The sequence below is a fragment of the Engraulis encrasicolus genome, chromosome 22, assembly GCF_034702125.1.
Source record: "Engraulis encrasicolus isolate BLACKSEA-1 chromosome 22, IST_EnEncr_1.0, whole genome shotgun sequence".
Taxonomy (NCBI): domain Eukaryota; kingdom Metazoa; phylum Chordata; class Actinopteri; order Clupeiformes; family Engraulidae; genus Engraulis; species Engraulis encrasicolus.
In genome coordinates this window covers 24,043,502-24,069,466 of record NC_085878.1, presented here as the reverse complement: position 1 = coordinate 24,069,466, position 25,965 = coordinate 24,043,502, and the positions used below count along the sequence as shown (strand labels likewise).

At 44.8% G+C, this 25,965-nt stretch overlaps 2 protein-coding genes across 3 annotated transcripts in view; one reads left to right on the top strand and one right to left on the bottom strand.

Annotated features, from left to right (window-relative positions):
- il16 (interleukin 16) overlaps window positions 1-15,498 on the top strand; it is a 33,582-nt gene extending 18,084 nt beyond the window's left edge. Inside the window, exons 11-22 of one of the 2 annotated variants that reach the window (XM_063189049.1) lie at window positions 592-916; window positions 2,944-3,064; window positions 3,531-3,663; window positions 4,321-4,408; window positions 5,623-6,176; window positions 7,264-7,375; window positions 7,689-9,090; window positions 9,792-9,975; window positions 12,835-12,936; window positions 13,133-13,379; window positions 13,952-14,080; window positions 14,684-15,498. In XM_063189049.1, the coding sequence (XP_063045119.1) occupies window positions 592-916; window positions 2,944-3,064; window positions 3,531-3,663; window positions 4,321-4,408; window positions 5,623-6,176; window positions 7,264-7,375; window positions 7,689-9,090; window positions 9,792-9,975; window positions 12,835-12,936; window positions 13,133-13,379; window positions 13,952-14,080; window positions 14,684-14,874 (3,588 nt within the window). In that variant the 3' untranslated portion in view covers window positions 14,875-15,498. The other variant, XM_063189050.1, reaches the window with a different exon arrangement.
- Window positions 15,499-18,780: 3,282 nt separating this feature from the next.
- Window positions 18,781-25,657, bottom strand: stard5 (StAR related lipid transfer domain containing 5). The gene is made up of 6 exons (XM_063188956.1): window positions 25,177-25,657; window positions 24,964-25,013; window positions 24,080-24,212; window positions 22,899-23,016; window positions 22,290-22,383; window positions 18,781-21,454 (listed from the first exon to the last, which is right to left on the bottom strand). The coding sequence occupies exons 1-6, from the start codon at window positions 25,264-25,266 to the stop codon at window positions 21,310-21,312; spliced, it is 630 nt and encodes a 209-aa protein (XP_063045026.1). The 5' UTR covers window positions 25,267-25,657; the 3' UTR covers window positions 18,781-21,309.
- Window positions 25,658-25,965: the final 308 nt, after the last annotated feature.

Below are 25,965 nucleotides of genomic sequence, written 5' to 3'. Positions count from 1 at the left end.
CGCTGCAAAATTTCGAAATTATGTGCTGAAAATGAGCTAAATGTGTTGTCTTTATGGGCCGTGTGAACAGTCTGAGCCCTATTTAGGAAAGTGGCCCAGGTGCTCACATAGAGAGACTCTGTAGAGAGACTCTATGAGTTGCCACGTGCCGCTTCTGGTGGCAGCCTCTCTCTTTCCTTCTCTCTCTCTGCTGGGCCGGCCACACATATCCACCTCTTTTCGGACTCTACTTCTCTCTCAATCTCTCTCTCTCTCTCACCTCTTCTCTGGATCATTCTCTCTCTCTCTCTCTCTCTCTCTCTCTCTCTCTCTCTCTCTCTCTCTCTCTCTCTCTCTCTCTCTCTCTCTCATGTGCACACACACACACACACTCCCCTCTTTTACTCCACTTCTCTCTTGCTCTCTTGCTCTCTCTCTCTCTCTCTCTCTCTCTCTCTCTCTCTCTCTCTCTCTCTCTCTCTCTCTCTCACACACACACACACACACACACACACACACTCTCACTACTCACACTCACCTCTTCTTTGCCTCCATTCCGTCCCTCCCCTCTTCTCCCCTTCTCCCTCCATCTCTCTCTCTCTTCCTGTGCAGCAAATAAAGAAGGGTCTGTTGACGTTGGTGGTGCGCACGAGCCTGCGGATGGGGGTGGGCGTGGGTGTGGGGATGGGGGGCCTGTCCAGCAACCAGAGCCAGAGCCAGTCTCAGGTGGCCCAGCTGTGCCGCTCGCGTTCCCTCAGCTCCAGCACCGCCATCAGCCGCGTCAGCGCAGACCTGACCGACTACACGCTGCCCCCTACTGTTGGAGCCAACGCCACCGCGGGCAGCGGCACGGCCGCCAACGCTGGCACGGCCACCGCGGGCCTGCCGCCCGCCAAGCCACGCGACCGCATCATGATGGAGATCACGCTGCAAAAGGGTATGCTGCTGGCAGGGAAGCCAACAGGGATGGGTGGTGGGGGATCGCCAGTTGACCAGGGCCCAGGGAGAAGGGAGGGGGGGAGCAGAATTGGGTCCCCATTAAATTGAATGTATTGGGTAGGGAAGCCTTTCAGATGACTTTGTCCCGGGCCCGGCCAAAGCTCTCAGCGGCCCTGGTTGTTGGCATTCCTCTACTGGCATCATTGGCCGGTTCTGGGGCGAGTGAAGCCAGCCAAGCTAGCAGGCCCAGCTGGCCCTCTGGGGAGAACTACAGAGCCCCTCTGTGCTGTGGGGATACAGGGCTTTGCTTTGCTTCTCAGTCAGTCAGTGTGGGATGGAGGAGATGGAGAGAGGGATTAATTGATTGATTGTATGTTGAAGTCGAAAGTCAAAGTCAGCTTTATTGTCAATATCTTCACATGCAGACACATACAAAGGAAATCAAATTATGAAATTGATAAATCCACAAATAATGCAAAAGATGCTATAGTACACTAAACGCATGCATTTCCTTTCCTGTGATCCTTACATTTTGGACATAGTACAAAAAACACAGAATAAGAAAAGTTGACAAAAACCAATCATTTGAATAAAAAAATATCCAAATATAATCCAAATAGTCTAAATGCACTATGGAACATGAGGGAATTAGTGCTTGTTTGGTCATGGTGGTGGTCTTGCCTTTCTCAAGTCAACTATGCACACTGCTATTTATACAGTACACAGCTGTTTGACGACTGTCAAATCAATTATACAGTACACGAACTGAGTATATGCAGAGCATTTACAATTTACAAACAGAATTTTATGATGAATAAGGAATTACAGCCAAATGGACCCCATGAAAGCATTCTTTCTTCTCAAGCTTTGCATCTATGTATACTGTTTATATACAGACTGTAAACTGTAATATGCAGAACTGTTTACTGTGTACAGATGTACTGTGTACAGATGTACTGTGTATGTGTTATCATGTGTGCATGTGTACATGCATGTGTGGGTGCATGTTGTGCATGCATGTTTACATGTGTTTGTGCTTGTATATTACATTACCAAAAGTATTGGCTAACCTGCCTTGACTCACAGATATAAACTTAACTGCCATCCCATTCCTAACTGATAGGGTTCAATATTAGCCTGACAAGCCAGACTAAATGTGAGATTAAATGTGAATATTTAGTCTGGCCCTGATCAATGAGACAGCAGAAAATTGTTGACGGGAACAACTTCTTTTTCAAATTGTGTCTGTACCTATTGGCCAACGCTTTGTCGTCACTCCCTCAAAACCCAGTCCGCTTTGCATCCAAAGATTCAAAACAAAACAAAACATATTTGCTGCGTTGTGATTGGCCAGCCACTTTCAGGGCCTGGGGTATTGTCCGAGGCTAAACCCACTCGCAGGCAAAAAATAATTTTGGCGGCTGGCGGGTGGGGCTAGGCTAGTTCAATATGATGTCAGTCCACCTTTTGCAGCTATACAGCTTCAATTCATCTGGGAAGGTGGTCCACAATGTTGAGGAGTGCATTCATAGGAATGTTTGACTATTGCTCCAAAAGCGCATTGGTGAGGTCACACACTGGTTGAGAAGCCCTGGCTCTCAGTCTATGCTCTGATTCATCTGAAAGGTGTTCCATTGGGACTGAGGCTGAGAGCTAGGGCTTCTCAACCAACATCAGTGTGTTACCTCAACAATTTACTTTTGGAAGAATGGTCATATTGACTCTATTGGCTAGATATGGGATGGCAGTAAAGGTCATATGTGAGTCAAGGCAGGTTAACGAATACCTTTAGCAGTAAAGGGTATGCAGAGGTTCTTGTGGGGCCGAGTGTGTGTGCTCGCATGTTTACATGTGTTTGTGCATGTGTGTTTGTATTGCAGAGGTGGTTGTGGGGCTGAGTGTGTGTCTGCATATTTACTAGGCTACATGTGTTTTGGCATGTGTGTATGTAGTAGGTTGTTGTGGGGCCGAGTGTGTGTGCTCGCATGTTTACACGTGTTTGTGCATGTGTGTTGTGTATTGCAGAGGTGGGTGTGGGGCTGGGCATCGGCCTCTGCTGTGTGCCCTCCACTACTGAAGGCTGTCCAGGCATCTACATCCACACGCTCTCCCCTGGCTCTGTGGCACACATGGACACCCGGCTCAGGTGAGATCATGTACAATGTCAACCAACTGAGAATGTTATATGATGACTAATCGGGTAGGCAATTTACGCAGGATGTCAAAGCTTGCCATCAAGTCATTGTCGAAGTCTCTTCACTGTCACGTGCAGTGATGAGGAATCTAGCTCAGGACTGCAATTTTACCCAGATATTCACTAATTGTGAGCGTCTAATACATGATTTAATAACTGTAATATTTGAATTGCACATGTTAAACTTATACAAAGATTTGGAGACTATTTTGTCTCTATAACGAGGGCTAACAAGATGCTCGTAGTCCTACTTGCCACTTATATTTGTGTTTTAGCGTTCTCATTTCCATTCATTCGTTTTCTTCTTCCTCCCCCCGTTCTTTCTTCCTTTCTTATTTTTCTTCTTTCTCCCTTTCTTCTTTCTTTCCTTCCTCTCTCCCTCCCTTCCTCTCTTCCTCCCTGTGTCATATCATGTCAGATGTGGGGATGAAATTATGGAGATAAATGACACAGTGGTCTGCAACATGACACTGAACGACGTCTACACAGTCCTGAGTCAATGCAACCCGGGTCCGGTTCAAATTATCATCAGCCGCCATCCCGACCCAAACGTAAGTAACCAGAGGCCAAAGATCCAAGCCCAGCCAGCCCAGACAGTCTGAAATTGAGAATGAGGCTGAATCCAAACAAAAATAGCATGCCTTCCTGTCACTGGGTGTTTTAGATTTCAAGACTTCAAGGTTTTTTTGTTGGTCTTTGAACAATTGACACTCTCTGTCTGCATCTGTGTGTGTCCAAAAAAGCAGAGAATGCGCGCACATCAGTCACACAGGTGCTGGACCAAACAGAAGATAACTTACTGTGAATGACATACACTCTTTTATATGGTAGCATAGAACAGAGTTGCGTACATTTATTATCTCATTTAATGCATCTGTGTGTATATCTGTAACATTGTCCTTCCCTCTGACTGGGTGTTTTAGACAATGCAATTAAACCCAACAGAGTTGGACAACAACACACGAGTAGAGTCAAATAAGCTCTATAGAGAAGTCTATTCTGAAGAGAGTTAAAAATCCATAGGAGAGTGTTAAACTGTCAAATTAATGCTCATTCACTCAAGTCAAATTATCACTCGTCTTAAGGCTATACCTTATTTGTTTGTGCTCTTGAAGTAACAAAACAAATGTGGGCCTACTGTGTAACATGCTAAAGGTCCTGTGACTGTGAATGTTTTGTTATTCCGCTGTGTCTGTGTCTGCCTGCAGGTGTCTGAACAGCAGCTGAACGAGGCGATTGCACAAGCTGTGGAGAACAGCAAGCTGAAAAAAGACAAGAGCCAGTGGAGCATGGAGGGTAATGTCTGAACACAGAGGGACATGGCCACTGACAGCTTTTGCTGGGCCCAGGACAAAGTTATATGAAAGGGCCCCCCATCCAATACAAACAATGTAATGAAAACTCAATTTTGGGCCCTCTGTCTCCCTGGGCCTGGGACAACTAGCCCCTTTGTGTGCCCCCCCAGCCCAGTCGGCTTCCCTGCAGAGGGATACCGGTAAGAGGAATAGAGAGCAAGGGGTACAAAGAGGGAGAGGGAGAGGGAGGAAGGGAGGGAGCGAGGGAGTATGGGGAGAAAGAGAAATACTGCTTCCGCCTGCTTAGGTTTCCTTTAAACAATGGTAGTCACAGTCTGATAAAGCCAGACTTATGAAACCCATTGAGAATAAATAATTCACTTTTATCTTGAGATCCTTTTAATGGATAAAGTAATGCCATGAATCTGAGGACTGGAGGATTTCAAAACAGTATGTCTGCCCTCTTCTTCCCTTCTTGGCTGAATCGCAGCTTCATGGGGAAGAGGGAGCACTACAATTCCATCCAAACAATAAACAATACTGAGCTTTAGCTGGCAGCGGCTGTGCATATATTTCACAAATTAAACATTGGGTCTGCTTTTCTCTTCCTCCCTTTCTCCCTTCCGCAAAAGCTATGCGATGTATTTTACCTCAAACTCTTAACTGCTGCTGGCTGCTGCTACAGTTAATTAAAGAGTCCTCCGCACACAACAATTGCACCCCCATATGCCTCCTCCCACTCCGAGTGGTGTCATCCCTTGTGTGACAAATAAGATTTAGCATTCTTTGGCACTGGAACGTTCATAAACATCCCCCTCGACACTTAAAGTGGATACTTTCTCTACTGAAATTCTGTTGGCTGTCTTGGTCTTTTTGATGACTTCCTCTTAAGTCAAAAATGCTTTTTCGTGGGTTCAAGCCTGAGGAAGGAACGCATTAGATGACCTCAGTTGCACTTGCTTTTTCCGTTTTCTGATATGTTGCTTACTGTTGTACCATTGTACTGTATATTACGCATAAACGATCAAATCATAGCTGAGTTTTGCATTGGCTTCAATGACAATTTCACATAGGCTACTGTGCCTAAATGCACAGTGCCAATTTTGCACATAGAAGTGTGGGGTGAAATGTGTTGAAAGCCACTGAAACATTCACAAAAAGTCACTAAAAGTCACTGGAATTCATTGTGTCCTATTGTGTACCCCCTTGCCCCAGGCCTAAAGAGACAAGACTCCTGCCCCCATGGCAAGCAGAAGTGCGAGCGATGCCCCGAGCGCAGCTTCAGCCAGCACTCCGTCCGCCGGGGTCAGAAGGTCATGACCCGCTCCTGTAGCGAGGGCGCCTACAGCCAGCGCGGCGGCGGCACATCCACCCACCCCCACCCACAACAACAACACCCCCACCCCGACCTGGTGTCCCGCGTACACAGCATGGATGCCTCCGTGGCCTCCTCCACCACCACCATCTCCACCTCCATCCCACGACCAGAGCTCGTCCCCGGCAGCAGCAACAGACTGACCCCCACCTACAGCGATGACGACTACAACATACCGTACAACTGCCCCGCCAACGTCACATGTCAGCAGGGCCTCAATGAGGAGGACATGGGGGTAGTGAGGGGGTGCAGCAGGCCGAGGCCCCCTGGCCGGCCGAAGAGGTACTGCAGGCAGGAGGACGTGACCAGTGAGGAGATGAGTAATAGCAGTGGATCCAGCCGCGGCTCACCTGTCAAAGAGGAGGACCTGCTGCCCTCGCATACCAACTGCCTGGTAAACAAACACCACACATTTCACTGCAAAAACATACACTGCTGTAATTGTGTATGTGAAAAAGAGGTGAACTTTGAAAACATACGTTTTCAGATTCCAAGGTATTTGTCGCAAGCTGATTGGTACATTACAGTATATGTCATACGTTCAGATTAACAAGACAGAATGAAGTCTACTTTTAATTTTAATAATCTAATGAGATGTTACTTCAGGGTATTGGCTACAGTTCCTGCAGAAATGTTGTGATTGTGATGACTATCGTCACTCACACAGAGCCACATAGCCTGTGAAAAGAGGAAGAAGGTTTGTCACAAGGCAGTTTCCCTTATATGGTTAGCGACCGAAATGAGGCGTTGCTTGAGACAAGCTGGCAGTTTCAGCAACTCAGCCGCAGCACAGACGACAACATCTTTCAACCACACGCAGCATAAAGTCTATCGTCATTTGCATCTTTTATGCGTCTTTTTTCAACCACACAGACCATGTCCAGACAGTTCCCGTACAGTCATCCTTACTGTTTTCAGTCATCCTTACTGTGGAGAGGATGCATTATGTTCAATATCCATTGTACAGTATATAGGCCTAATCACTATATCCATTATGTATTGCATATGTAGCCACTAATGTCAATATATGTTTTATTTCTCCACATGCTTGAAGTTTTTCTGCAGTATATACAAAGCGTTGGTAAAGTTTTCAAGGCTAGTGTTTAAACATGTATGTTCACATCACATTGGTGTATTTCTTGTTTTCCTTTTTTCTTTTTTATTGAATGATGTTTGTTGCACGTCAATTGTCTCTTTTTTTGCACCGAAAACTGAGTTATGGCCTGATTTGTTTTTGTGATCCATTTAAATGTGAGTTATGTGCCGTCGGTTGCCGACAAAGTGGGATGGCATCCTGAGGTATTATTACTTTGTTTTTGCTGCTGGGCTTGGAGAGCGAGCATGTTGATGTGTTTTGTATCGAGTTGCTGCCTGGTGATGCATGTGGGATGCCAAGCTAGACGGCTGCATTACTACACCTTTTTGTGGTCTGCGCACAAACGGTGACAAGATCATTTTCTCATTTCCTGTTTGCGTTACAGGAAACGAGCGAGCACTCAGGGGGAACTAAAACAGCTCTTAGTAGCGCAGCCCTCGACACTTGTGATGCCATCGACTCCTCCAACCGAGAAGAAATACCACTGGGAGAAGCAGGTATGGGCGCACTGTAGTGTGCGGGTTGGGGAATACCAAACATGTCAACTTTACAGATTGTGAATTTATGTTTAGTGATTTATTGTGAAACAACTGTTCTACAACATCTATTTCTATATGTCTTCATCATGCACAGCAGTCAATGATGTCTGCCTCATCCTTTCCTGTTTTGCATACAGAATTTACACAGTACAAGATTCATTGACTATAGCCAACCCCTGAATGCAAACTAGTCCATCAAATGTCAGTGATGGTCATAATTTAATGCACTTGCACGCTAGGTTGTTAACACTGTTCTTGCCTTTTGTTCTAGATAACCAGTCGCCCAGCCACCGCTCCTGCCAGAACCAGATCCGCAGGGTCGGCCTGAGGCGCCAGGCCCGTGCAGAGGTGACCTCGGATCATCTGCAGGACCCCTGGGTCAGGCTCTGTGATAGCCCGGAGAACCAGAACCAGCAGCAGACCAGCCCCACACACACCACTACCACTATGGCCGACACACACACAGAGTGTGAGGTGACAGGAACAATGGAGGCAGACAGTAATGGGGTCGCTGAGTCGTCGCCAGAGCAGAGCAGCCCAACCGCAACCAATCCAGAGGACTCCCCCGGCGGTGGTAAAAAGGGCCCCCCCGTGGCCCCCAAACCTACATGGTTCCGCAAAAGCCTGAAAAAGAACAACGGGCAACTACTTCCTCAGGAGCAGACGAAACCTGCAGACAACAAGAACCCAAGCGTGAGCAGGACGTTTGGCATAAATCTTAGATCTACGCCATCAAACTTGTCGATCAAGCAGAAGATCAGTTCTTTCGAGACTTTCTCCAGCCCAGAGGCCGGTGATCGGGGTGGCAGTAGGAGAGTGACTGCTCCAAATTCACTCTCTGCGGTAGAGAGAACTAGCCGCCACACCACCACCAGCCCAGTTTCCTCTGATGCAGGCTACACAGGAAGGAGCTCGACATTTTCAAAAAGCTCTGTTGATAAAAAGGAGACCCAGCCTGCCACTGTTGTCAACACAGAGGAGACTTCTAAGCCGTCATCTCCTGAGGTCACTCCGCTGCAGTCACCAGCCCGAGAGGTGGGCCCAAAACAGACACCAACTGAAGAGGTCACTTCAGTACAATCACCAACTCCAGAGGTAACCCCAGGGAAGCTTGCAGAGGAGATTCCGGAACAGCCATCTGAGGAACCCACAACAGACTCAGAATCAAACGATTCTAGAACCTCTCCGGAGCACAATCAGGAGGCCACAGAGGACCTTTCCACCACCACCTCCCCAGATGAGGAAAGTGCCCCCTCAGGGGACCAGGAAGCAGCTTCTGCTACCACAGATCCAGAGTCATCATCTCCATCGACTCACTACCCCAGAAGATCCTGCAGCTCCAAGACCGCCCTCCCTGACAGGATAGTGAGCTCCAGAGAAGAGGCCATCCTGAGGACCCGTAGCCTTCCCTTGAATGCCTCTCCACCCACAGACGGCACCACTCTCAGAGGCCTGGATGGCGAGAGTCTGGGCAGGATTCTCTCCTTCAGCAACCAGGTGTCCCATGCTCTCATGCGGTCCATGCAGTCCCTGCCCCAGTCACCCTGTGTGCGGGTCCCCAACCCTCTGCCTGCTGCCTTGGGACCAGACTCGGAGGATGTGGAGACTGCAGTCACAGACAAGGCACCCATGTCCCCTGCGGGTGACGGCAGTGAGAGGGGATTCTCTGTGAGGTATGCATGAATACACATGTAATGTGTTTTCCATGTTTCCTTATGACACTTATCAGATAAGACTGTGTAGAGGGGATTCTCCGTAATGTATGCATGAATATAGAGATGATGTAGATGATGTCGACACAAAATGACACCACTAAGACTGTTGCAACAGTGGGCACGAGTTATTTAAAACATTTGTCTCATGTGCTTCACTACAGCATAGATCAGACAAGACAGTCACCATAGGTAACAGAGATTGAGATAAGGCCCAGCCCTTTCAAGTTTAGAGCCACGGACAAGGCCCAATGTTCTCACTTACTATATAGTAAAGCTCAAGGAGGAAATTCAGCGTTTGCATTGTCTGTAAGATGAAGCAGATGCTCTTATCTCTTATCTGTAGTTCCTGTTCTGCATCTTAACTACTTGGCAGAGGTTTAGCAGTTATCTACAGAGGCTAAACAAAAATTTGCCAATCGACAAAATGTGTTATCACACACACACTGTAGACACAATGACTGCTGCCACCATTACTCTTGGTGGAATGCTTTGAACAGATGCACCTAATTGCCTTAGCATGTTTCCATTCGACATTCTCCGATAGCACATTGCATGGCCTAAGAGTGCAAGGCCTGTGCAGTGTGTGTGTGTGTGTGTGTGTGTATCATTGTGTGTCATTGTGTGTGTGTGTGTGTTTGTATCTTACATTGTGCCTACAGCTTGGCCCAGATCAGGGAGTGCACCATTGGGCGTTTGGAGTCTGATGGGCGTTTGGAGTCTGATGGCGTTGAGGAAAACAGGCCTCCCCCCACCTGTGCCCAGTCCATGATCTCGGCCCTGCCCCAGGACGAGATAGACCGCATGATAGAGGATGCCCAGGCACTAGATGAGGAAACTCTCAAAGTAAGCCTGCACTGGCATATTGTGGTATTCCCGTAAGCTCTCTTAGTATATTGTATATAGTGGACTGTGTAAGATTTTTGGTAGTTTATTTCCAGAATTCATGCTGCCCATTCACAAAGGTTACCTTTTTTTCAAGAAAACTTACCACCATCATAAAATTCTAAGTGTTAATTATGACTGGGAAAATAGGACTTTTCAAACATGAAAAGGGGGATCTTCTGGTTTGAATTTCCAGATAAAAGACATTTGTAGCTGCAAAGCGTACTCTACTTTGGTCATACTACTAAATGTTAGTTTATTACTTTGTAAATATTCATGAAAAGATCAACTTATATATACCTACTCTGGCCACCATCCTACACAGTGCACCTTAAATGAAATAAATATTTAGAGAGATAAATGCGAGCCTGTTGTTGCACATATGCAGGCCCACCGACAGGGGGGACAAAGGGGTATGTTGTCCTGGGCCCAGGGAGATTGGGGGCCCAGACTTGGGTCCCATTTACATTGTATGTATTGGGTAGGGGGCCCTTTCAGATTACTTTGTCCCGGGCCCAGCAAAAGCTGTCAGCGGCCCTGCACATATGATATACAAGTATAATACGTACATACAAGGATATATAAAGATATTACATGCTCTTCCGTATACCTTTTCTGCATCTCATCTTGGTAACACTAACGTAGTGGTAGATAAGTTACTTTGCACAGGCCAAACAGTAATCACTGCTCAGTGTGCCCCTTCAAAATAGAAGTCACACTGCAAGGACAGGCTGCTGCAAAAGGCTCACACAGGAAGGCATGGTTCTACAGCAGCTGTAAAAGTGGCGATGATTTTATGTATGCAATAATACTTAATACTTAACTTCTTTGGAACAATCTGCCCGACCACATCCAGAATGCCCATTCACTGGCCATGTTTAAGCAACACCTTAAGACACAACTCTTCCTAGCGGCTTATGGCTGCTAGTTCCACAAGCACTTTCACTTACATGCATTCATACACACGCTCACACACTGACGCGCACACACACTCACACTTTCCAACACAACACTCTGTGAAGCGTCCTTGGGTGTTTTGAAAGGCGCTATATAAAACAAAATTATTATTATTATTATTACTATCAACTTTTTAGCACAGCTCAATACTGTGCATAGTTTGCTACATACGTAGAATGCCATCAGGTAGGCTATGTTTTCAGTACACTGCTATTACCATCATCAATTATGCAGTGTGAGAACGCAAACACCTCCGAGGACCCCACTGGGCTTTCTGTGGCGTTGTAGTTTATCGATACGCCAGAATCATGGTTCAAAAGCCAAATGAGTGTTTTATTATTTAATACCCTGTAAGCCGTGCCATGGTGCCGCCACGGGAGCCAGGCGTGCCTCGGTTATGTCACTACTGGGACCATTAGCCTCGAAGACAGAGTGCAGCTGGCATTTGAAAACCCTCTTGGCAGTGGCGGAAGAGCGCGAGAGAGTAGTGTGTGTATGTACTATACCTACAGGAAAGGAAAAAAAAGAGAAAGAAAAAGAGAAAGCGAAAAAAGCTTTTAGGGAGGAGGAAGGGAGGGAGGGAGTGAGAGAGAGAGAGAAAAGACTGTGTGTATTGTGTTTCTGCCTTCATTTCCGTGTGGTGCGGTAATCAAAACCCTCAGTCTCTCTCCATGCAGAAGTCTCTCTCTCTTCATTCCCTCTATCTCTGAAGACCATTTGGATTGCAGCTAAAAAGAACATCTGCAGACATTTCCACACTCGATGTGTCATCACCCTCCTCTCTTCCTTCTAGTGTCCCTCTCCTCTACCAATCTCCTCTCTTCTATCCCTCTCTCCACATCTAGTTTCGCTGTCTTCTAGCCCTCTCTCCTCTCCCTCTCTCTTCTTCTCCTCTATCCCTCTTTCTTCTTCTCTTCTGTCCCTCTCTCTTCTCTCTCTACGGCACCACTCTCTACTGCAGAGTTGTTTACTTTCACCCGTGCCAATTAGAAAGCTGACAGATCCAACCTACTGCACTGGCACTGCCAGCCATGCTTGTGCTCCATGCCACACGGCTCCACTCCATGACACTCAGGACAGGAGTGGGTGGGTGGAGGCTAATAGTCAGCCGTCCCTCCGTCCATCCATCCACCTACCCAACCATCCACCCACTGTCAGGGTGGGGATGGGTTAGCTGAATAGGCAGCGTTTAGTGAGTGTCTGGTGTGTGTGTGTGTGTGTGTGTGTGTGTGTGTGTGTGTGTGTGTGTGTGTGTGTGTGTGTGTGCGCGCGCATATTTTTTTATTCACATGTGGGTATGTGTGTTTGTGACTGTGAGAGGGTTGTGTGTGTGTGTGTATGCATGCGCACATCTGTGTGGGTGGGTGTTTGTGTGGGTGTGAGGGCTGAGTTGGAGGCGAGGAAACAGCATTGCTGTGTTGGATTGTGTTCTTCCCCCTTTTCTCTTCTCCCCTCTGGCCCTCAGACTCAGGCACAAAACTGCTCTGCGGCTCAGAGACACACCGAGCCATCTGGAAGTCGTAGCGCAGCCAGCTGTTATTTTCAAGAACATAGACCTCTAATCTCTCAATGAATGCCGATGATACTCCAACACGTTACATAACACACATTTTTTTTGCTTTTAAAACACTGCTAATAGGACTCCAAAATACCACCAGGACGACATGCTCACAAAACACACACAACTGTCTCACATGAGCACACACGCGTGAATCTCTCAAGCGATTCTCCCTCGTGTTGAGGACTGAGCCTGTACGAATCTCAAGTGGGATTCTCTCTCTGAGGTTGCTGACGAGAAGATTCCTGTGAATCCTGAAAAATGTGAAACGTGGCCTGATTCTGTCTCTCCATCGATCCATGCAGCAACTGGAAGACATCCACGTGGTGATCCTACACAAGGAGGAGGGAGCTGGGCTGGGCTTCAGCATTGCGGGGGGCATAGACCTGGAGAACAAAGCCACCACTGTGAGTGACAGCATTCCCTTGATACACACACAGACACAGACACAGAGGTACAGACAGACACACACGCACGCACACACACCCACACGACCACCACCACCACCACAACAAAGCATGATAGCACAGCATCACACAATCACATCACATTACAGTATCGGTGTGTGTGTGTGTGTGTGTGTGTGTGTGTTTTTTTACACAGGTGCACCGGGTGTTTCCGAGCGGGCTGGCTGCACAGGAGGGCACCATCGAGAAGGGTGACGAGGTGCTGTCAATCAACGGGCAGACGCTAAAGAATGTTACCCATAACGACGCCACGGCAACACTGAGACAGGCGCGCAGCCTGCGGCAGGCCGTGGTAGTGGTGTGCAAGAGCAGGGATGGAGATGGGGCAGCCGGCAGTGGCAATAACGACTCCAGTACTGGTGGTGGCGCTGTAAGCTTCACAAGTGAGTTACATTACCTTATATTACATTACATTACACTTAGCTGACAGTTTTATCCAAAGCAGCTTACGGTTATTTTTGGGGCCTCACTCAAGGGCACTTTGGCCATGGATGCAGGTGTAGGGAGGCCACACGTTTATGCTAACGATCAAGGCACGATTTGAACCTTCAACCCCCTGATCCCAAGAGGTTACAGACAGAGAATAGCGACCCCCAACCACTCCCAGATCTTCACACTTACTTACTCACTAATTGCTACAGTAGGTTATTTCAGTGCTGTCGGACAAAAATCTTGAAAAATGTGTTCCAACTGATCCTATCTAGCACACTAATGGGCTGAATGATGAAATTGCCTGTGTTGGGAACACTGGTAGAATGAGTACATAGTGTAGCAGGATTTTTTATTTTATAACGCAGTTTATCCACTAATGCTTTTGAGTAAATTTAGCGTTACTGTAAGTGTGGCACTCTACATTAAGCCCTAATTCAACAAAAACAATCTCCATTTTATAAGGGAAGTTCTCACCAGATGTTGCTGTTGTGCTATCCCCACCCCTGCTTCCTTTCTTCACTAGCGGATGAGACAGGTGATATAGTGACGTTGGAGACGGAGAAGAATGCGGGGGGAGTTGGATTCAGCCTGGAGGGGGGAAAGGGCTCCATCCACGGAGACAGACCCCTGACCATCAGCAGGGTCTTCAAAGGTACATACATCTTAGCTGGATATCGCGTCATTGTTGTCAAAAGGACTGCAATGGCCAATGCTTATAAAGCACTGCTATGGTGATTTTTTTTTAACATTCTTGGGTTGGTTATATTCTTCATATAAACAATTTTCATTCATGTATTACTGTCAAATACGTGTATGTGGTCATCTTGTGTCAGAACAGTTGCACATACGGCAGGGGTATTCAATTAAAAGTCACTGAGGTCCAGTTTTTCAAATTCCTTCACGTGAAGGGGCCGGACATAGAATCTGTATAACAGCGAGCAGCATGATGTCCGAGGTTAGGGTGTGAAGCAAGTGGAAATCTTTTCAGACAGAACAGATATTCGCCTCTCTATTTCTTAGTAGCCATTAGGATGGTTTATTTATGAGACTGTTTTAGATAAGATTTCACTTTCATGTGAATGCATAGGAGAGATATCCCCAACCTAAAGTGTTAGAGATCGTATGGGGGGTCAGAACCTTGCCATCCAATGGCCGCATCTGTTCCAAGGGCCTCCATTTGAATAGGCTTGCCATTCGGTATGTCACAAGCTTCACGCACTTGTGCCTGGCTAACAGTTCTGCCTCTGACCCACAGGCGGGGCTGCTGAGCAGAGAGGGATGCAGGTTGGCGATGAGGTACTGCAGGTGGCAGGCACAGTGCTGCAGGGCCTGTCGCGATTGGAGGCCTGGAACCTGATCAAGGCCCTACCAGAGGGCCCCTTCACGGCCATCCTGAGGCGCAAGAGAGAAGAGCAGCAGGAAGTGGCGAAGGACTCAGCGGAGTGATTCTACACATTCCTCTCACACGTTATACGTTAGTGGTTCTTAGACTCTCAGAAATAAAGGTACAGATCTCGTCGCTGTGGCAGTACCGCCCTACAAGGGGCTTGATTGATACCCCAAAAATGAGTTGCGTTCAGTTTCTTGCAACCTTGTGCAGTTTCTTGTCGACCAATGTGCATCTGTCACCTCTTTTTTAAGGTACCACCCAAGCGACGCAATGGTACCCCCCTTGAGGGTACTGCCACAGCAATGAGTTCTATACCTTTATTTCTGAGAGTGTACAGTAACCTTATTTCTGAAAGGCCCCCTTGCCTGTGCCCAAGACGACCCAAAGATCTACAGTACATGTATACGCACTAAAAAAAATTTAAGTGATTAATTGCAATGACTCGTGCTCGAGATATTAATCATCAATAACTCCATGTCCATGAATTTTTTTTAATTTGGCCTAATTATAATGAATTATGAATGGGGTGCAGGTTGAGAACCACTGCACGCGACCAAACATCACTGCATCTGTTGATGTTTCAAGCTACTGTACTTAGAAGACAAAAAAGAGATTTTGTACCGTATTTGATTCATAATTGAGGAAGATGTTGATGCATGGTCCAGGAAGACAGATGCTGAGGCACTGAAGGTTAACATTTTTTAACTTTTTTATTTGGCTACAATGCCTACGCGATAAGCCCTGACAAAGGCCATAAGGCCCGAAACGCGTAGGCATTGTAGCCAAATAAAAAAGTAAAAAAATTGCAACCTTGAGTGCCTCAGCATCTGTCTTCCTGGACCAAGTTTGAGAGCCCCAAGCACTCCAATTACCTGCTTGTATGAGATGTTGATGCAATTGATCTTCACTTGAAGATGCTTATACTTAGTCTGCTTGTCCAGTTGCGTCACTGATCCAAGGGGTTTTTAGTGTATGTTTGTGTGAGAAAGGATACATATTGTCACTAACTGGTGAGAGTAGATTCTCCATAAGCACTTTAACATGCGGTGCATTTTTCATGTTCAGGGATGATTGAGGAACTTGATCAATGTCAAAGTTTTCCTCTTTTTAAATCTTAAGATTTGCACAGACTATATGTACAGAACATTCAGTATTAGAAAAAAAGAAATATATATATATAATATATATATTTAACCATGGACTATTGAGTTCTCAGTCAGGATAATGCCTTAAGTATTATTAATAACAGAGGTAAGTCACAACTGTGATTCGATTTGGAGCCTGAGATACTGTCTTAGAAAATTAGTCTACATACAGTACCAACTTACAGTAGGGACACATAGCAGGCGAAAGGAGAGAGGCGAAGAGAAGCGAAATTCAGTGTTCCATTCTGACAGCTCAATCGTCATCGAGTCGTCGCGGCGAATCAAATGGAATGGAACAGATATGTTCTTGTTTTGATTGGGCTGCCGCAGACCAACTGCTCCTCATTTGCATAATATTAAACTTGGTTTAATAATTTCGCTTCACTTCGCTCCTGTTCACTTGCTTTCGCCTCTCATAGGAATGAATGGTGAAGTTCGCCCTGCTTGGCCAAATTCACATCTATGTAGACAGGTCATCAGCTGGGAAAATTAGGCCTTTCGTCCTACCGCACTTTTCTCTGTGGATTACTGACCAGAAGCCCTATTGGAAGAAATTAAAACATGGGGCCACGTCAATTTTTGCTCAGGATTCAATATGGCTGCCATTTTCCAAAATTACTTGTTTTCATGCATTATTACATTGTACTATAAGGTGTTATTCATTAACGATGAACTACTTTCAGCACTATTCTGTCCTATTTCCTTACATACATGTTTACAAAGCTTGACTAAACTAAAACAAATGAAAATAAAGTTGGCCACCTTGCAATATCCAAAGGAAAGTGCTGAAAATAATGATTGAAATGCACATACAGAGTCTATGGCTGGGGAAATTAGGCCTATTGTCCTGGCAGGGTTTTCACAGTGGATTACAGACCAGAAGGCCTATTGAAAAAGATTCACCAGCTGGTTGCCATCTCAAATGTGCTCCAAAATTAAAAATGTTCTCTGTTTTTCAGAATGGCAGACAAAAAGCAAGGGTGAGTGTACGTGCGTGTGTGCCCGCGCAAATCCCCCGCTCTACAGTGTCTTTCCCACACACTATTCTGCCTCCCCCACCCTCTCACTCATCTCCCTCCCACACACTATTCTGCCCCCCCACCCGTCACTCACCCCCCACTATTCTGCCCCCCACGCTCACCCCCCCTGACTCATTCTCCCCCCACCCCCACCCCCCCACAAAAATACTCGCCCACCCCCGATCCAATGTGAAAACTTTGGCAGTCAACACCCCCCCCCCGACTCAACTTACCCCCCCCCACCCCACCCACACACACACACACATACACACAAACTATATTCTGCCCCCCCTGAACGCCACATACTATTCCCCCCATCACCTCATTCATCCCCCCACACACTATCTGCCTCCCCCACCCCCTAATTCAACCCGACTCATTCCCCTCCACCCCCCCACTCCAACCCCCTACCCCCGCTCACCCCCTCATTCATCCCCCCGCTCCTCCACATCATTCGGTCCGCCCTACCCACCCAACACACACACACCCGGTCTACTGTGTCTATGTCAGTGTATGTAAAGAAGCACACTGGCCACACACACTTCAGAAAAGCACACTCAGACACACACACACACACACACGCACACACACACACAAAAACGCATGCACACACACACACACAAACGCACACACGCACAAACACACACACACACAGTTTGGCAGGACAATATGCCTTTTTTCAGCAGTCCACTGTGTTTGTGAAATTCAATCATTTGACAACATTCCTTTGGATATTTCAAAGTGGCGAGATATATATATTCATGCCTTTTTATAGACAACCTTTATACGTCTGTAAGGAGATAGGACAATTTAACTGAAAAATAGGTAATCTTTATTGATAATTATGGCCTTACAGTATTGAGAAAAATGTGTGAAAGTCTGCCATTCTGAAAAACAGAGAACATTTTGAGTTTTGGAGGACATAGATGGCCCCAAGTTTTTTCAATCTTTTTCAATAGGCCTTCTGGTCTGTAATCCACTGTGAAAACCCTGACAGGACAATAAGCCTTATTTTCCCAGCCATAGACTCTCTATGTACATTTCAATCATTATTTTCAGCACTTTCCTTTGGATATTGCAAGGTGGCCAACTTTATTTTCATTTGTTTTAAATTAGTCACCCTTTGTAAACATGTATGTAAGGAAATAGGACAGAATAGTGCTGAAAGTAGTTCATCTTTCATGAATAACACCTTATAGTACAATGTAATAATGCATGAAAACAAGTCATTTTGGAAAATGGCGGCCATATTGAATTCTGAGCAAAAATTGACGTGGCCCCATGTTTAAATTTCTTCCAATAGGCCTTCTGGTCAGTAATCCACAGAGAAAAGTGCGGTAGGACAAAAGGCCTAATTTTCCCAGCTGATGACCTGTCTAATGTGTCCCTACCGTTAAACTTTATGCAGGTTGTCATAAAACAACACACCTCAGTATACACGTGACTGAACATCGTCTCCAGAGTAGACCAAAGACTGAGTTGTCCAACAGTGTGATGGGTCCAGCGCTTATAGAAGTGCCTGTAATCTTATTAGTGATCGTTTTTATGACGTGAATAATTAATATTACTGAAAGTGTCTCGGACACCAAATGCTACCCATCTGAGTCGACATAATATATGTGTTATGTGCAGCACTGTTACATTATTTTTTGCACAAAATGAAATTAAAAAAATACAATAAAGCTTATTCAAACTTTGTATTTCTGGATGAAATTAATTAACCATGAGTTAACTGCACAATGTTGACTGCATATTTACACTGTGTACAGAGGATACAAAGTCAAACTCCTGCACCTGGTGGTGGCATTTCGTTTTATTACGGATGCTGGTGAAATACAAAAAAAATCTCAAGAAGTGATTCATAAGTGATTTGATTGTTTCTGTCAAGGTACCAGCAAGTTATCAAGCTTTCAAAGTTAACAACAGTACATACTATAAGTCACTTTCCATAGCAGCAATCGATTTCAGTGTGGAGGAATTGTCAGAACACCGCATTCAACACGGACTGGAACAATCAACCCATCGCCAACAGATGACTGAAATTATTACTAGTGATGACTTTGAGAGCCACTGAGAGCACTAGGTGGCGAAAGGCTGAGGACAAATTCAAACAGACTCAAATTCTAACAACTAAAAAAAAAAATATCAATTGGCTCTGGCACACAAACAAGGCAATGGAAAAGAGAGTAATTTCAAAGAGAATGCAACTATGAAAGGCAGGCAGTAACGAAAACGAAAAGCTGGTAACCCTTTCAATGACTACTGTATTCATAAAATTCATAAAGGGACAACACACTCAAAAAAGGTTACAAATGTTTTTATAAATCTTAATAAGGGTTGAAGTATTCATATTCACTTATTTATGTAAGCTCAGTACCGCTCTCATATGCAGGTGAAGCTTTATATAACGCAATGCATAAGAATGCATTGCTATTTGAAGTTAGAAGAGGGTATATGCCATATTATAATTTGATAGTAATATGGCTGTAATATGAATGTTATACACTTTATGCATGCATAGGCCCTCCTGAATGTGCGAAATGAATACAAGTGCTGTGAATACAATACTTCATAGAAAGAGTTACCAAAAAAGGTTTGATGGGATACCAGGGCGACACCTGGCATCCACACATATGGCTCTTCTCTTTTTCTTTTTTTGCAACCATGTTGAAGAATCATGCATATCACTGACGTTACAGTACACAACACTGAGCGATGCAGACACACACAAACATACACGAGGTCCGACAGGACACACGGACAGACAGTCATGCTCCCTTATGTTGAACTAGCGCATTGATCACAGTGTGAATGGCAGTGGACACACCTCCCAGATGAGAGCGAGTCCATTGACACACAACACACAACATGACTGCTCATTCAGCAGGTTAAAACAAACAAACAAACAAACAAAGCCATATGGGGAATGTCTATAAACACATCGTTCCATTCCCTTTCCAATTATTTTGTCAGTTTATTATTTTTTTTACTAAAATGTAAACAAGAAACAATTAGGGTGGTTACGAAGGATGTTGGCTGCAGTCAAATAGTTTTGTTTAGTTAAACAAGTACAAAGGTCACTTCACTGCTCCCTTTACATTTATTTGCACTCCTTCCCTTTATGTCATTATGCTTTGAGACAGCACTTGTAAAACGGAAACTACAGGTGGGTTGGGAGAGTAAGTTCAAAGCAAAGCTTATCTAAAAGGGCTCTACTCCTGACACGTACATTACAGGTGGGTCGAGGGTGAATGACCAGCATGACATAATTATTTGTATTCGTATGGCTTCACCTGATCATTATTTGAGAAAGGAAAGATGATCTAAAAGAGTTCCTGACACCTACAGGTGGGTCGAGAGAGTGAATGTCCAGCACTCTCCTCCATCCTCTCACATGATTTGCTGTGATGTGTCACGTGACCACAATTAACCAATAGGAGTGATTTGGCTAAATCATCCCAGTTTTTTCCCTTTGCCTCATAACATTTTTCCCTTTCTGGGTCAAGGATGACCTGTTATATATAAATTGTTATATGGAGGAATACAGAGGAATAGATGAGATGGCAGTCTATTTGACTGCAGCTGGGTAGTGTGAAACATGCCATTCCTATTTGAGGAGAAATACAAATACATACGAGAATACAATGATCACAATGTTGTTGTTTTGAAAATAGAGGCTTGGCCTCAACTTCGTATGATTTGTGCAGATTTTCGCAAACATGCCTCATATATGACTTATCTATTAAAAAAGGAATGAATTTCATATTGTACAAGAAATGCAAAGGACTGTGTAGTTTGTGCGATTGGAGAAAATTCATCATAATTTCCCTTTCTGGTCCAAATGTCCAATAATTAAAAAAACAAGAAAACAAAAATACAGTAAAACAAAACGAAAGATCAATATATTTTTACAGTACATAATTTCCTAACATTGGCCAAAGTGTGTTGATTAATACAAAGTCAGAGGTAACAGAATCCTTATGTTTTTTTTTCATATACAGTATACTGACCTGGTGAAAAAACAATGTTCCCTTAACAATAAAACCTTATCTTTAAGAAATATTCCTGGTCTTAAATCATAAAAATATCCTTAAAATATCTCTGGCTGACAGTTGGATGGACAGTTGTGTGTGTGTGTGTGTGTGTGTGTGTGTGTGTGAGAGAGAGAGAGAAAGAGAGAGAAAGAGAGAGAGAGAGAGAGAGAGAGAGAGAGAGAGAGAGAGAGAGAGAGAGAGAGAGAGAGAGAGAGAGAGCACGCACGTTTGTGCTTGTGTATGTGTATGCTTGTGTTATTTTCTCTGATGACTGACGGCTGTTGTGAAGTGTGCTATTTGAGGGACTTGACGGCCTTGGTGAGGTTGTTGTAGAACTCACTCATACTGGACGGGAAGAAGGAGTCCACCACCGAGCGGGGCAGGTAGCCCCCCAGGTCCGTCTGGAAGAAGGTCATCAGCTGGGTCTTACCCGGCTCCCTGAGGGAAGGACACAACAAGACACGGACCACAGATCATCACAAGGCTGCTTTTTTTAAAAGTATGTTTTGGGGGGGTTTTGGGCCTTTATTATTAGGATAATGTGAGAGGAGACAGGAAATGAGATGCAGAGAGAATTGGGGTTAGGGCTGGGAGAGGATCCCGTCCGGACTCGAACTGGGGTCCCCATGGGCATGCAAGCTCAAATGTGGGGGGCTTAGCGTGCTGCGCCACAACGCCTCACAAGGCTCCTTTTTGACTTTGACATGGTGCACATCAGTCCAGTTTTTCAGACGTAAGTTAAAATCAAAAAAAGAAGAAGGACACTGTGGCACTCCGCTTTCAGACCGTGAAGGTCGAATCGCGTCGGTCAGGCCTCTTGTTGCCTTGAAAATTGTAAAAAGAATGAAACTGGAGGGCCACAGTCTCCTCCTTCTTTTTCGATGTATGCTACTTTCACTTGAATCAGTTTGACAATTTTGAACTACATACCCCGAACTGCCCATCAAAAAAGTCCAGTTGCTTACAAAATAACTCTTGTGACTATGAATGAACATCTCCATAGTTCCTAAGCAAGCATATTAAAAGGTAGTGTATGTCTGCAAGACTGCAACACAACAGACTGCAAATACAGTACTTGTTCGCACTACACTACATGACAATATGTAGGTATAAGTATCTGACTCTCTGCTGCCACTGCCTGTCTGCTAAGTGCAACTGCAGCCAAGGAGGATATAATGAGAGACGTCAGTCTGTCAGTCATCCAGTCAGACCAGCCGAGTCAAGCTGAGGTGACTGTGACGTGAGTGGCGTGAGTGACTGGAGCTCCACTTACCCGGGGATGGGAGCGCAGAAGCACCCGCAAGGATGGTTAAAGCCCCTGACATAGCCAGCCTGGGGAGGACACTCAGGGTGTGCTATGTGGGTGGCTGCGAAAATCAAAAGCGGAGCGTGAATACCGGACAGACAAGGCACTCACTCTGCCTGCCTGGCAAGTGTGGGCAGGTCTATTCACATCACTGTACCAGAGGAAAACCCTCTTTACTAGATAGTGGATTTACATTCAAAAGTGATTTTGGCTCATCAGGCCGACTTATGGTGTGCTGGCATAAGATTCAACTGAGAGGATTATTCAAATGATTCACTCATTCTGCACATACAGAAATAACTGGTAAAGCAAAATCTAGTTAAAGAACAAGAGCACATTTTAATGATTTAACACTATGCGCTCCATTACAATGTTCATAAAGTTTAACCTGAACATGTTTAGTGCTGTCTATGGGGAAACAATAGAATACAGCATACTGTACAGCAAATTACAGTGTCTATATGTATCCACTGGATTTTAGTAAGGACAGCCTGAAAATGCATCTCTACTTAAAAAAAGAGCACAAAAACACATAAAAAAAGTGTTAATAAAAAATTAAGGCATTTCATTACGCACCATTTGATGTTATGGTGCCATCTTCATATTGCTTTACTAAAATAACATCTACGAAGTCTCGTGGCGATATGATGCCCATGGCAGCTGAGGGAGTTATAGTTCGGCAGACTGAGATGTCCTGTGTGTAGAGAGGGAAACATAGGAATTAATATGTAATAATACATATACAACATACATACATACACATGTGAAGTGAAAAAGTGAAAGCCCATTTGGAAACTCCAACTCCCATTGTCATTGTGACACAGCACTCCACAGCACACAAGTGAACACTGCACACTGCACACAACAAAATTGCATTTATGCCTCACCCGTGCAAGGGGGCAGCCCTCAGTGGCGCCCCATGGGGAGCAGTGCGGTGGGACGGTACCATGCTCAGGGTACCTCAGTCATGGAGGAGGATGAGGGAGAGCACTGGTTGATTACTCCCCCCACCAACCTGGCGGGTCGGGAGTCGAACCGGCAACCTCTGGGATGCAAGTCTGACGCCCTAACCGCTCACCCATGACTGCCCATATACACATACATACATACATACATACATACATACATACATACATACATACATACATACATACATACATACATACATACATACATACATACATACATCATACATAATGTACAAAACAATATTTGTTAGCTGGAAAAGTTGAGGAGGAGAGGGACTTTGGGTATCTGTGACAACTCCAGCAAACAAATTGTGTCTTGTATTATACACAGCCACAACAAGCCATAATGACATCCCATTGTGAAGGTGGAGATCAAGAAGTGAAAGTCATGTAGAAAGCCTTTCCTTCTGCCTGTGCACATCACGCAACTGATTTAATTATGTGTGATAATTATGTGTGATAATGTGTGGTTGACTTATTAATAATCAACTACTTCAGAACCATTGCTGTGAAAAATATGTGATAAGGCAGGCTTTTTTTCTTCAGTTTTTGAAGTCTCCACCTCCTGCAGTGTTCAGTAGCTTTATCTTAAAACCCACATAACCAAACCTGGGGTGCATTTCTCGAACCCATAGTTGCTAACTACATTAGCTACTTTGTTGTTTGCAATGAAATTTCCCATTGGCAACCACCCACGTTGCTAACTGGCTAACAACTATGCTTTAGAGAAATGTACACCCTGAAGAGGAGATTAGGAGAGACAGCTCTGAGAACAGCCTCAGGCTTTACCTCAGTGATTTGTTCGAGCAGCTCAAACTTCTTGACATTGCTGTCCCACTTGACTCGAATGCCATTGGGCTCCGGCTTCAAGCACTCCCATACCTTCTCAGGACAGGCGTTAATAACTCCCTCACCTTTGTACCTGTTGATTACAGGAATACACATTGATGTAGATTACACAGACTGCAGTTGTACCTGTGTGTGTGTGTGTGTGTGTGTGTGTGTGTGTGTGTGTGTGTGTGTGTGTGTGTGTGTGTGTGTGTGTGTGTGTGTGTGTGTGTGTTTGTTTTCTTGGGTTTTGCTACATTGATAGGACTAGAAACTGTAAAATTACGAACCATATTAGGACCTGATGACAAAGTTAGGACCTAGACCATGGTCCTAAGAAGAAAACACTGCTATGAATATATTGTTTTGTTGTTTGGTTAAGGTTAACATTCACTAGTTTTGAATAGTAAAATGCATTGGAGTCAATGGAAGGTCCTAACAAAGAAGCATATGCATGTGTGTGTGTGTGTGTGTGTGTGTGTGTGTGTGTGTGTGTGTGTGTGTGTGTGTGTATGCACATACATGTGCAAATGCGTCTTTCTGTCTGTCTGCGTGTGTGTGTGTGTGTGTGTGTGTGTGTGTGTGTGTGTGTGTGTGTGTGTGTGTGGTTTTCATATAGGGCTGTTATTGGTATGTATGTGTGTGTGTGTGTGTGTGTGTGTGTGTGTGTGTGTGTGTGTGTGTGTGTGTGTGTGTGTGTGTTATCCAATCCAGTTGTTTTGCAATTGTACTCACTGTACCCTACTGAGACAGAATTCATGTGCATGTGTGCCGAGTATGCACTTTATGCACATATCATATTTCAAAGCACAGCATAATAAACACTTGAAAATGCAAATACTCACACATTGCCAGGAAATTCTGAGGATGGCCGCCAATAGACAACAGTGTCACCCTATACCAAAACAAATCTGTGTAAGTTATCTTGGTTATGCACTTATCAGCAAGTAGGGAACAGGGGGGAGGGGGACCACTGTCATGTCACGCTATTACACGTCACCAAACTCGTTATAATGCATCACATATGAACTTACCACAAAAATATATATTGTACTCACCGATTTTTTACAGACTTTCCATCCCGACTGATCTTTGCTGTAGCTCAGAAGGTGATCTGCAACTGTATTTGCAGTTTGCTGGTATTCCATGTTTTATATAAGACAATTTATGCTAGCCAGCTAGCAATTCACAGGTCTACGCTGCACTATTTTCCAATTCAGAGCAATCGTTAAAAAGACAATCGTTCAGCAAAACGCTGACGACTATTCTCTACAAATCACAAAATACATGCTGAGCATCCTGAAATCAAAACGACAGAAAATTTGCATTATCTCCAAATGACTAGCGTTTGACACCGCACACAGATTTGAAACGGAGATCTCTGCGACTCTAGAAATAGGCCTAATATACAGCTCAGCACCGATTAAATGTTGTGCCCGACTGAACAATTAAAACGATAATTCCTTGTCATATGGCAGCACAAATAGCAATCAACTATCAGAATACATCAACCGAGCGGTATGGGTACATTACAACTGTTCAAAAAAATGAATGGGCACTTCCTGATCTGGAGCGCATCCTCGCGCAGAGGACTCTGGGATCTGTAGTGCATCTCTGAATCCTTCTCCAGAGGCCAAGGTCATTTTTCATCAAATTTATTTACACAACAGAAAGAAATCTCAGCAATCTATAGAGAGATTTTTTTTAAATCTTAATCTTTATTTGTCAACAAGTGTTTACTGTATATCTTAAGGCACATTAATTCCATTAGCAACATGCAAAGAAACATAGATGCCACTTTATTCATTTTGTGTGCTTCACAACACCATTGGTCACAGCTATAGTAA

Excerpts from the sequence above, each read along its gene's own strand:
- stard5 (XM_063188956.1), bottom strand. The coding sequence starts at position 25,266 with ATGGAATACCAGCAAACTGCAAATACAGTTGCAGATCACCTTCTGAGC. Across the intron at positions 23,017-24,079 it reads TGCTCGAACAAATCACTGAG|GACATCTCAGTCTGCCGAAC; the intron begins GTAAAGCCTGAG and ends CTCTACACACAG. Across the intron at positions 21,455-22,289 it reads TTCTGCGCTCCCATCCCCGG|GGAGCCGGGTAAGACCCAGC; the intron begins GTAAGTGGAGCT and ends TCCTTCCCTCAG.